Source organism: Jaculus jaculus, chromosome 18 (assembly GCF_020740685.1).
Source record: "Jaculus jaculus isolate mJacJac1 chromosome 18, mJacJac1.mat.Y.cur, whole genome shotgun sequence".
In the NCBI taxonomy this organism is placed as follows: Eukaryota; Metazoa; Chordata; class Mammalia; order Rodentia; family Dipodidae; genus Jaculus; species Jaculus jaculus.
The window spans coordinates 26,434,272-26,447,053 of NC_059119.1; the positions used below are offsets into that span (position 1 = coordinate 26,434,272).

General features: G+C 53.4%; 1 protein-coding gene across 5 annotated transcripts in view; it reads left to right on the forward strand.

Annotated features, from left to right (window-relative positions):
* The first annotated feature begins 573 nt into the window (after positions 1-573).
* The window catches only part of Ldb3 (LIM domain binding 3), a 78,944-nt gene continuing 66,735 nt past the window's right edge, over positions 574-12,782 (forward strand). For 4 of the 5 annotated variants that reach the window (XM_004658011.2, XM_004658013.2, XM_004658012.2 and 1 more), the window contains exons 1-2: positions 574-620; positions 2,471-2,586. In XM_004658011.2, coding sequence (XP_004658068.2) covers positions 2,494-2,586 — 93 coding nt within the window. In that variant the 5' untranslated portion in view covers positions 574-620; positions 2,471-2,493. Of the gene's footprint in view, positions 621-1,013; positions 1,141-2,470; positions 2,587-12,782 lie in introns of those variants that run through there. The other variant, XM_045137449.1, reaches the window with a different exon arrangement.

Sequence of the window (12,782 nt, forward strand, 5' to 3'; positions counted from 1 at the left end):
TCTCACTCTAGCCCAGGCTGACCTGGAATTCACTATGGAGTCTCAGGGTGGCCTCGAAGTCACGGCAATCCTCCTACCTCTGCCTCCCGAGTGCGGGGATTAAAGGCATGTGCTACAAGGCCCGGCTATTTTTATTTATTTATTTGAGCACTACAGAAAGAAGCAGAGAAAGAAAGAGGCAGATACAGAGAGAGAGAGAATGGGTGCACCTGGACCCCCAGCCACTGCAAACCAATTCCAGGCGCGTGCGCCCCCTTGTGCATCCAGCTACCGTGGGTCCTGGGGAATCGAGCCTCGAACCCGTGTCCTCAGGCTTCACAGGCCAGCACTTAACAGCTAAGCCTTCTCTCCAGCCCACTAGCTTTTCATTCTTGAAAACTCATCTTACACTGAAGTGGGGCAAAGTTGAGGAGGGACAAAGGTCCCTCAGGGCCTGTCCCCAGTGAGCTGCTGAGCTCTACCCTGTAGGTACCAGCTGCTCCCCAGCTGGCTTCAAGTCTCCCAAGGGAGGCACATGATGGGGGATTGGCCTTCCCCTTTAAGAGCCTTCCCCTTTAAGAGCCTCCTCCCACCACCATCAGGCAGGTGCCAGAGTCCAGAGAAAGAGCTTGTAGTTTCAGGTACAGTCTTGCCTGGCCTTCCTATGCTGGGCCCGTCCTTTCCTTCCCCCATACTGGCTATACCCTGCTACCATGTCCTTCCTCCCCAGCTGGCCAAGACAGATCGTCATAAGAAAAGGGACAAAGCTAGAGTTTAGGGGTGGATGGTATGGGGCAGAGAGGCAGGGGGTGGGCTGTGGGAGAGATTGGGTGCCTGCTTCCTGGGACAGAACAGGTAGAGTTGAACAGAGGAGATGGCAAAGTAAGGAAAGAGAACCCAAGTTCCTCCCTCGCTTTTCTCCCACTTGCTATTCTTGTGACTTTGGGCAAATTACCAAGCAACCCTGTAACGTGGGCACTCCTGTCATTGTACCTTGTGTGTGCCAGGCCCGGGGTGTGAGGCTGCAATGCTGGCAGCTAGGAAATCACTCACACCCAGGCCTGCACCGAGTCCCCACAGCTCAGCCCAGGTTAGAGCCCTCCTGAAAGAGCCAGCAAACCAGTCAAGTCCTCGTCTTCCCCAGGGCCTCTGTTTTCCCAGGTAGGGAGCCGGAGTGCTCTTCAATCTATTTTCCGATCACACAGGGCCTGAGATCTCTCTTGGGGGAAGCTTCATAGGAGGGGTACCCTGACTCAAAAACCATGCCAGCAGGAATCCCAAGGGGCCAAGGCCCCCACCCGGAACACGCTGTCTCCGGGGTTTGAGGTGGACATGCCACGCATGCCTCCCTCCCTGCCCTCTGGCCCTGTGTCCTAGCAGCTGAGCAGATGGCACCTCCTCCCTAACCCCCCCCCCCCGAGTTCCTGCGCAAAGGGCATGGGGCCTGGCGTGCAGTGCTGGCAGCTGAGTTTCCCATGCTACTGTCAAGTTTTCCAGGGCACAAATGAGACAGGAGAGCCAGGAATAACCAGCTGGGCCCCAGAGGGTCTGGAAGGGTGGGTCTGCCCCAGACCTGCCTATAGACCTTTGCCAAGGAAAGTAGGCAGAGGTCCAGCCTCCTCCTCCCTCCGCCACCCCCACCACTTTGGGCCAGGTCTTTGGAAGATGCCTGCAGCCACTAGGAGCCCGTTACCTCCTGTGAATCCAGTTGGGATGAGCCCAGGCTCCTGTGGGGACCTGGGTGTATCCTCTGTGTGACCTTGGAGAATCAGTGTAACCTCTCTGAGCCTTGGCTCCTATGGGGCCAAGGTGGCAGCCTCTTAGGACCCCATGGACACTGGTGTAAGAGATGTTGAACTTGGCCAAACTCAAGGGACTGCTGTCATGTGATCAGTTTTATGGTTGGGCAGCCCTGGGGCCAACCATCAGCCTTTTGAGATGAAGTATTTTCCAGACCCGCTGGATACTGAGCTTAGATGTAGGTGCCACGGGGCCCACACTGGGTAAGGACCACCTCGGGGTCTTTACCGGGGCACACAGAGCAAGAAAACTTAGCCCAGGGAGGAGCCCAGAGTGGGCCTGCTGAGCAGGGTAAGGGTGTGTGGGCTCTGCAGAGGGCAAAAGAAAGGCCAGTCCTCCGTGTATGCCCCTTGTGTGGAGGGGTTTCTGGGTGCCTGACACCCCTCCCCAGGGGCTATATTAGCCGCGTGAGTCATGGTGGACTGGCTGGGAGGCCACAGGCGGGCGGGCCCAGTATAGGGTTACAGTCCATTTATGGGCGCAGCAAGGGCACATATCAGTGTCGATGGCATTCACTCCCAGCTATTCTTAGGAGCCTCTCAGGAGCTCCACGCAGCCTGGCCAGGCAGCAGGGGACGGAGCAGGCAAGGCCAGGGGCTGGGGGTCGGAGGGACCAGGGGCAGAGGTATGGGCTAGGGAGGCCAGGTGGATGACTGTCTCTCGCCTGACTCTTTTTATCCTTTGTCTGCAGAGGCAGCTGCTAGCACTCCCGACATGTCTTACAGTGTCACTCTGACTGGGCCTGGGCCCTGGGGCTTCCGTCTTCAGGGGGGCAAGGACTTCAACATGCCCCTCACTATCTCCCGGGTAAGTGCACGCCACTTACAGGCTGATTTCCTGTCAAAGGGGCGGGGCATGTTTGGAAGAGGGCATGTCCGTGTCCATCTGTCTGTCCTCTCCAGGGCTCTAGGACAGTGGAGGCTGCCCCGCAACCCACCTGAGGGCTGGGGCGGGACTGGTCTCCTGGTCTTGACCACGGATGAATTCACCCACCCGCACTTGTCCCCTTGGAGTTTGCCCAACTGAGTTAAGACCTGACCACCAGTTGGCCGGCATTGTTCCCAGCTGAGGAGATGCTGAACTTGCAGGCGGGCAGGTGGCGCAGCTCCTCCACAAACTCTTACCCAGCAGGGTGGGCTGGAGGTGTCCCCACGTTTGGAGTCCCTGGAATTGGATAGATGCTTTGAGGAAAGAACATTCCTAGCTCGAGGAGGGCAGGTGACAGGCGTACAGGTGGACAGGCAGATGGGATGCTACTGCCGTTGCCTGCTGACATGGCGTCGAGTGGCCTCCAGCAACCGCTCCATCCCCGCCTGGGGACACTAGCCCTTCCTCCCCCCTCCTGCCCTGGCCCTGCTGCGACCTCACATGGCTGGCTCCTGGGGCTGGGATGCGCAGTCAGCCTATCTTGCATTTGCTCGCCTGGGGGAATGGTACCTTGGTCCCTCGGGGCCTGAGATAGGAAACAGCTGTGCCCAGTGGAGATGGCACAGAGCCACAGAGATTCTGAGGCCCCCCCAAAGGTTCACATGCCCGAGGGGAAGGAAGGGCCCTTGTTTTATTCCTGCTGTAGTCCCAGCAGCTAAGCCAGAGCCTAGGGGCCTGTAGGTACCCCAGCGAATCCTGTCAGAACTGGGGCTGAAGGGCACAGGTCTCAGGGGCACTGTGAGGCTTGTGAGGAGCAAGGACAACCTGTTTGGTGGCCAAGTCCCTAGCAGTTACTGGTCAGGGCTTGAGAGGGAAGATTGAGTCCCCAGGATGTCACTTCAGGATGGTGGATTGGCAAGGGTGTCCGAGGTGGTTTTGCCCCTGGGGCAAAATAACAGCTTCTCCCCCGAAGCAGCAAAGACTTTCGCCGGGGCCTGGGGTCAGCACTGAGCGAGCGACGCAGGTGCTCGGCAGAGGGGAGGTACCCCCACCTGGAGGAGCGGCCTTGGTTCTGGAGTCCAGATATTTGGGGCAGCCCTTGGGGGGAAGGCCTTGCCCTCAAGACCTAGTGCCCTGGAAGCCACAGGGTTCCGTGTTCAAGGGACATCCAAAACCGTGCACACTTTGCTTAACGATGTGGTGACATGTGGCCATTTGAGCCCGGTGGCTACCCCCCCCCCACCCAGCTTTTGCACAGTCCCCACGCCCCATGGCTGCACGTTTCCTCCTAGGGCAAGATAGACCCTCCCCACCCTCCACAGCCCTGCTGCCCCCCGTGCCTAGGGCCGAGTCTCCGTGCCCTTCAGCCCACCACCCAAGGCCCGTGGCTAGTGCCCCCTGCCTTGTCCTGTGGGGCAAATCAGTGTCCCGACTCACTGGCACCCAGCAAAGCCAATGACCTCACCCAGGACCTATGTACCACCTGGCCCCAGATGGTCAGGGGCTTAAATGGCAGCAGAGTTGTCTTAAGCTACATAGCAGGAGGAATGCCCTCGCTCAGGGAGGGGGTGTGTTGGGGCCAATGCTAGGAGGACATTTTAAAAATAGAACCCAAGCAAGGCAATGGGGGGGGGGATAGGTTTCCTTCTGGGACATGCCTCAAATCACCTGGAGCAGAGTGGGCTGAGTACTGGAGCCTTGCCCAGGACTTGGCATATCCTAAAAAAAATTTTAAAATCCACTGGTGAGCCACAGGCACAATGGTCTGGGGCTTCCCAAGCTCAGTGCTGCTTGCCAGGCACACACTGGCTCTGCTGGGACTCACCAGGACCGTGACACAGGCCCAGAACCCTCTGTTCATCTTCAGCAGCCATGCCCCCTGCCCCCCCCCCAAGACTCTGCTCCATCCAGTCACTGCAGGCGTGCGGGGTATTCAGGCGACATGGCCGGAGTTACCAACTCAGAGCCCAACAGGTGTGTATAGACAGAATAGAGGCGCCGTGGGCAGAAGGCCCATGTCCTGGCAGTGCCTAACGTCCCCATTTCAACCAGGGGCCCGTAGAAGCTGTCCCCACTCGGGGCTGGGTTCTTGCAGTAGCTCTTCCCCCATAAGAATATCTGCTTCATGCAGCCTGGTTGGCAGCTCTTGTATCTGCTTTGCCCATAGCCACCACCCCCACCCCCCGCATAGGTCACAGGACATCAACCTAGGCAGGTAGGGTCTTAGCCTGAAGACCCTCAGAGCTGGGTTTCAGGAGGGAGACTGGCGGGTGGAGGGGAAATCCCAGACAGGTGCAGCAGGCTTGCAACCTGAGCTGCCCTCTCGCCCCACCCTCCGGTACCCTAGCCAGTTCTCCAGGAAGCAGGGGAGGGTGGGAGAACCCCCCCCACTCCCCCACCCCCCGCCGAGGGTACAGCTCCAGGGTGCAGGCAGGCGGCCAGAGGCTGGAGCCAGATATGGGGCCTTGCCCTCTCATGGCCGTGGGGTCCTCACCTTAGGAAAGGGGCGTGTGCCTTTGTTTAGCTCTGAGCCATCAGCTTGTGTCATCCGCTGCCAGTCGCAGCACTTGTCAAGTGCCTTGTTCATTGCACGTGTGGCTCTGGCTGTGAGGCTGGCGGGCAGTTGGGCGGCGGGCAAAGGCCTCCGGGCCGCCACTCAGAGACCTCTGCCCCCAGCTTCAGTATTACCGCACTCTCCCAGCCAAGGTGGGACCGCTGAGAACAGAGGGTCCCTGGGGAGAGGAAGGAGGATAGGCAGAGACTATTCTGGGGGTGGGGGGGAAGGGGGTGTAGATGCGCCTGCAATTCCTGGAATTTCGAGGGCCCTGGAGCGCAGCTCCATACTGTTCTCGGCAGCGCCTATCAGTGCTGACAGGCTGCGCTGTTTATAGCCGCCCTGAAGGTCAGGCTAGCCTCGGAGGCTCCAGCCATCTATCTGTCTATCCAATATGGCAAGATAAGGGATCGAGCCATAGCTGGAGGCTGCATTCTTAGAGGTACCTCCGGGTCAGGCCCGGCCAGGCTTTCACCGGACCTCTGACGCCTCGAAGCCTCCAAAGGGAGTGGAGTTGAGGCTGTTAAGGGAAGGGTGCCCTCATAGATTCCTGGACCAGCACACAGGGCAAGGATGACCCCACAGGCAGACCCCGGATCACCTGGGCTCTGAGGCTAAAGGCATTGTGGGACAGCAGATGTGAGAAGGGCAAAGGTTCCAGGTGTGTAGGGGAGTCTCCAATTAAGTACAAAGACTCCCTTGCCTTTCCCAATCCCAAACCCAGCTTTTCTTTCTTTCTTTCTTTCTTTCTTTTCAAGATAAGGTTTCACTCTAGCCCAGGCTGACCTGGAATTCACTATGGAGTGTCAGGGTGGCCTCGAACTCACGGCGATCCTCCTACCTCTGCCTCCCAAGTGCTAGGATTAAAGGTGTCCGGTCAAACCCCGCTTTTCTACCAATGAAAGCCAGGCTTTCATTCTACCCACAGGAACCACCTTAGAAGGCAGGAAGAGAACTTTGCAGGGGACTCCATGAGCCATGAGTATACAGAAACATTGTACTAGCAAACCCAGGACACAGACAGAATTAGGGGCCTACTTAGGAGGGGTGGAGGGACGATGGCTGTGCCTAGAGAGGCAGGAGAAGGGATATTTAGCTACAAAGGTGTAGTTACCCCACCTCTTCACAACCACCATGCCCTGGCCCCATTTGGCAGCTGTTGGTATGGGTGGAGGGGTGGATGCTAAGGCTTAGGGGGAAGGCAGTGGGAGACAGCAGAGCCAGGACCTGTGGTGACTTCTTGAGGAAGACTGTGGGTAACGTTGGAAAAGAAAGGAGATTGGCATCTTTTGGAGTAGCAAGGCAGCACCTAAGAGAGCTGCCAGGGGGCTGGAGAGATGGCTTAGCAGTTAAAGCATTTGCCTACAAAGCCAAAGGGTCCCAGTTCGATTCTCCAGGACCCACGTAAGCCAGATGCACAAGGGGGGCACAAGCATCTGGAGTTTGTTTGCAGTGGCTGGAGGCCCTAGAGCACCCATTCTCTCTGTGTGTCTCTGTCTGCCTCTTTCTCTCTCAAATAAATAAGATAAAATAAAACAAAAACAAAAAGAGCTGCCAGGATTGAAATGGAGGTGGGGGGTGAGGCCCTGGGGAGATCCAGGGTTCCAGAGAAGAGTGAGGGCTGGGGAGCAAGGCCCCAGGGGAGGCCAGATGGGAAGGGAGCCAGTGCGGCATGATGGTAAATTCATCTCCCGGGGTTAGAGTGTGCTCCATGGGAAATCCCCGCCAGGGCTGGGAGGAGGAGCTGCAGGCTCACACTCACTAGAAGCTTTCTTCCTGCCCCACTGTACCTGGCAAGTCACAGAGAAGGAAGGCCTGTCTGCTTCTGAATACAAGGGATGCTAGATAGTTCGCTAGAGCCCAGCTGCCTCCAGGGAACTAACAGATCAGCAGGCCATGACACAGAGGCATTGAAGCGCTCCCTGCCTGCCTGGTGCCAGGGACCCTGGACAGAATCCCTACCATCCTCCAAAGCCCCTCTAGGAACAACAGGCTGGCTCAGGACTGAACCCTCATCTCCCGGTTTCTCATGAAACACAGGGTCACAGCCGCACTGACCTCACACCTACTGGCCCCTCCCCATGCAAACCTCAGCCCTTCTGGGGGGAGCACGCGGGGTCCATACTCACTTCCCCAGCTCTGCACTATCCTTACCCTTATCATCCCCTGTTAATAATGCCGTCCTGGGCTCGAGAGATGGTGTAATGGCTAAGGCGCTTGGCTGTGAAGCCTAAGGACCCAGGTTCAATTCTCCAGGTCCCACGTAAGCCAGATGCACAAAGTGGCACATGTGTCTGAAGTTCATTTGCAGTGGCTAGAGGCCCTGGCACACCCATTCTCTCCCTCTCTCCCCTTTTGTCTTAAATAAAATAATAATATATGCTTAATCGTGGACTAGCCAGACAGAGGAGCTCTTATGGACTGAGTAGCTGGCCTTGGCCTCTGAATACCCAGAGCCTCAGTACCTCTGCGCTGAGGCCTCTCTAGGTTCTGCCCAGCATTGTAGTCCCCCCCTCACTCCCACTGAGAGATGAGTGCTTGACTGGAGAAAACTGGGGAGTAAAGTAAAAACAAAACATTCTTCCAAAGAGAGTTTTAAATGTTCAAAAGGAGACAGAAAGATTTGTTTGTTTGTTTTGTTTGTTTGTCAAGGTAGGGTCTCACTCTAGCCCAGGCTGACCTGGAATTCACTAGTAGTCTCGGGGTGGCCTCGAACTCACAGCGATCTCCTACCTCTGTCTCCCAAGTGCTGGGATGAAAGGCGTGCGCCACCAAGCCTGGCCAGAAAGATATTTTTAAAGACAAAAATCTCTTCAAGGATTTGGTGCTTTGGATCTTTTCTGGGACTGTCAACATTGAGAGAAGGATGGAGAATCAGATGCAGGGATTGCATGCCCTGTGGATGCTCAGGTTACTTTTGTGGCCGGGGAGGGATCTGATGGCCCATGGCTGTCTTTAAGGTGCCTGCCTCCTTTCAGACTCTTTCTCTAAGGATCCTTGAAGAGAACAGAAGAACACCTCCTTACAAGAGGATGTATAAGGCCAGGTGTGGTGGTACACACCTTTAATCTCAGCACTTGGGAGGCAGAGGTCGGAGGATCAGGGTGGGACTGGGAACTACATAGTGAATTCCAGGACAGCCTAGGCTAGAGGGAAACCCTACCTAGACAAACCAAAACAAAAAGGGGGGGGGGCCTCGAGAGATGGCTTAGTGATTGATTAAGAACCCTGGTTCAAGGCTTGATTCCTCAGGAACCATGTAAACCAGGTAGATGCACAAGGTGGTGCATGCATCTGGAGTTTGTTTGCAGTGACTGGAGGCCCTGGCATGTCCATTCTCTCTCTCTCTCTCTCTGCCTCTTTCTCTGTCTGTCACTCTCAAATAAATAAATAAATAAATAAATAAATAATTTAATAAAAAAGAAAAGGAAAAAAGGATATATATATGTGTGTGTGTGTGTGTGTGTGTGTGTGTGTGTGTGTGTGTGTGTGTATATATATATATATATATATCCCATCCCCACCCTGAGGGACATTGGGCCCAGTTCAGGGCAGGCAAAGGCTAGGCCAGCTGTGCCCTGATGGGCAGACACAGGTGCTGGAAAGAGGTGCCAGGGGACAAGGGGCAGCCAGCTTGGTGTTCGGCCACTGAAAAGGCTCAGGGAGTCAGATTTTGTCTGATAGCAAGGATCACCCCAGCCCACTCCTGACAATGAGAAGGTCCCAGGAGAACCAGTCCCAGGGAAGAATAGGCACAGGTTGGCCCAGGCCCAATATGTCACCTGGCAGCTCTAAAGGCAAGGCATTCCAGATGGCCTGCAGCTGGCACCAGCTGATCGGGCACAGCCTCACTTGGATGTCATTCTGGTGCCCTTGCTCACACTGTCACCATGATCTTCTAAATACTGCCATCCTGCCTGGCAGTGTCCCTTCTGGGGCTAAGGCCCCACCTTCTGGTTTTAAGGCTCCCACCTCCTGGGATTGCAACCTGATCCTTCTATGCAAGATGCCTGTGTAAGACCTCTCCACCCAGCCTCAAGCTTCGGCTGTAGGGAACAATCCCTTCTCCATAAATGGTTAAAGGTATCTGTGGCTACGGAGGGGCATGTTACAAGGGTGACCGACCCTAGGAGAGCTCCACGGTGAGGTATCTCTTTGTGGGGCATCCAACCGTGAGGAGAACCTACCAAGGGAGCACTTGAGCAGTGCACCAGGACAGCGTGGCATGGCAAGCCTTAGCCCGGCAGGAAGCAAGCTAGTGATTGTGTCTGCAGCTTTCTTTGCAGCACCTCCAAGTCGACAGGTCGGTGGATGGACAGCAAGGAGGTTGGCCTGTGATAAAGCGGAGGAGGGAAACGTTACGCTTGGACAATGCTAGCGAGACTTGGGTTTTCATGGGAAGGGTTGTCACAGCTTTTATTTTTAAATTTTTACTCATTTATTATTTATTTATTTATTTGAGAGAGAGAGGAAGAGAAAGAGAGAATGGGTATACCCAGGCCTCCAGCAAACGTACTCCAGACACGTGCGCCACCTTGCGTGTCTGGCTTATGTGGGTTCTGGGGAATCTGGGTCCTTTGGCTTTGTAGGCAAGCACCTTAACCACTAAGCAATCCCTCCAGTCCTTCTCCCCCACCCCCAGAGGTAGAGTCTCACTCTAGCCCAGGCTGACCAGGAATTTACTATGTAGTCTCAGGGTGGCCTTGAACTCTCAGCGATCCTCCTACCTCTGACTCCCAAGTGCGCCACCATGCTCAGTCCCTATTTTTATTTTTATTTTTGCTTGCTTCTTAAAAAAAAAAAAACTTAATTGATAGTTTCCATAACTATAGACAATAAACCGTGGATAACTCCTTCCCCAATCCCTATTCTCCCCCTCTCAAATCCATCCTCCATCAAGCCCCTCCCCCTTTCAATTTGTGTCCCTTTTATTTTGATGTTCTCTTTCCCTCCTATTATGAAGGTCTTTTGTAGGTAGTGCTAGGCACAGTGAGGACATGGATATCCATGCCATTTTTGTGGCTCTTAAATTCTTTCTGCCACCTCTTCCGCAAAGGACCCTGAGCCTTGGAGGATGTGATAGAGATGTCTCAGTGCTGAGCACTCCTCCATCACTTCTCGGTGCTATGGTGATTAAAAAAAATTATTTATTTATATGGTGACTTTTTTTTATTTTTTGGTCATTTTTTATTTATTTATTTGAGAGCGACAGACACAGAGAGAAAGACAGATAGAGGGAGAGAGAGAGAATGGGTGCGCCAGGGCTTCCAGCCTCTGCAAACAAACTCCAGACGCGTGCACCCTCTTGTGCATCTGGCTAACGTGGGACCTGGGGAACCGAGCCTCGAACCGGGGTCCTTAGGCTTCACAGGCAAGCGCTTAATCGCTAAGCCATCTCTCCAGCCCTATATGGTGACTTTTTAAAAAAACTTTATTTTATTTATTTGAGAGAGGGAAAGAGAGAGAGAGAGAGAGTGGGCACACCAGGGCTTCCAGCCACTGCAAGTGAACTCCAGACACATGTGACCCCTTGTGCATCTGGCTTATGTGGGTCCTGGGGAATCAAACCGAGGTCCTTTGGCTTTGCAGGCAAGGGCCTTAACTGCTAAGCCATCTCTCCAGCCCTATATGGTGAATTTTGAGTCATCCCAGTGGTCATCACCATTTGAAAAGAAAAGCTTCTCTAACCAAAAGTGAGAGTAGCATTAATATATGGTTATAAACATTTAAAACAAGTGCTCATATGGCAATTTGGTGGGCATTATATATGCATTTAGCCAGAAAACAGCAGGTATTACTCCCTTAGGGCTCATGACCACCCCAGCCACAAGGCTTTTGACTAGGTTTTCAGTACCAGGTGTGTATTCCCTTCCATGAAGAGGTCTTCCAGTCCAATGAGAGAGTGGTTAGTTTCCCCCATAACAGATGTGCCACTATTGCATCAGTTAGCACATTTGTCCTGGCTTACCAGCCATAAGGCTTGCAGGGTCCACTGCTGTGTACCACCATTGATATCTTCTCTCTCCTATAGGGCTGCAGGCTGCATAGCTCTTTCCAGCTTTCTGTCAGCTGGTCAACAGGGAGGTTTCCAGCTCAGCAACAGTTTGATTTCTCAGTGACCTGCAGCTCAAGCATGTGTCACAGCTTTAAAAAAAAATATTTCTTTGAGGGCTGGAGAGTTGGCTTAGTGGTTAAGGCAGTTGCTTGCAAAGCCAAAGGACCTGGGTTCAATTCTCCAGTACCCACGTAAACCAGATGCACAAGGGGGTGCATGCATCTGGAGTTCGTTTGCAGTGGCTAGAGGCCCTGGTGTGCCCATTCTCTGTCTGTCTGTCTCCTCTCTCTCTCCTTGCGAATAAATAAACGTTTATTGATGTATTTAAGAATATGGGCCCATCAGGGCCTCCTGCTGCTGTAAACTTCAGGTGCCTGCACCACTTTGTGAATCTGGCTTTATGTGTGTACCGGGGAATTGTACCCCAGGCCATCTGGTTTTATAAGCAAGAGTCATCTTTCCAGCCCCTTGTCACAGCTTTTTAGGTTTAGGGCTTTGGAGAAAGGTGTTCTGGGCACAAGGTGGATGGTACTTAAGAAAGCACCAGGGGCTGTAAAGGCTGGTCAACTGCAGCTGACGAGGAACAGACCCTCTGATCTTGCTGTCATCACTCACAGGGTGAAGGGCAGTGTTTCTGGGAATGGTGATATGGTTCCAGTGAAACTGTTTGGCTCCTGGACACACCTTCTAAGCCCATTTGCACTGGATTTGAGTGGCTGTAGGTCATTCTGCGTTGGGTAGAATCCCCTCTGAGGGACCTGGCAGGAGGTTTTCAGCCATGTCTGTGAGCCCAGGTCTTGGTTAGAGGCCTACACAGGCTTGACACATGGAACATGGGACTGTCCCCAGTTTATCTCTGGGATCCTTCTAGGATGGTTCTCAGGCGTTGGTCAGAATCTGACTTCTGCTAGCATTACTGGCTGGTCTTGTCCCTGTGTTTTAATCAGGACTATGTTGGGATGTGCCTCAAAAAGCCAGGAGAACAAACATGAAGGAAAGCTAAGGGATGTAATCCAGCCACAGCCTGGGCTGCTCAGAGACTTCTTTTTTGTGTGATGCCACTGTGGGAGGGCCTGTATGGTGTTGCATGTGGGTCATGAGGAGACCTCCAACATGACATCAGAAAGGTTAGGCCTAAAGTTATTTTCTTTTTAGTTTTATTTTAAAATTAAGTGCATAGCACTCATCTAAGTCCACTGTGTAGACTATACACCATGGACTAAAGTTATTCTGTATGATATCAGCAGGAGGTAGTCCATGGGACATCATAAGAGATAAAGCAAGTCTCACCTAGTGACATCTGACAAGATTCTATTTAGGAATAGGGCTGTTAATGTCATAGGAATAGTTCCATCAAGCACTATTATTGAGTCCTCTGGAATTTTGTATCTCAGGTGATATTACTGTAAGTAAGGCCACCACAGCACTTTATTATTACTTATTAATTATTAACAATTAGTAATTAGATATTATTACTGGGAGGCCACCATGCCCAATTTGGTACTGTGTATGATATCACTGAGAGTT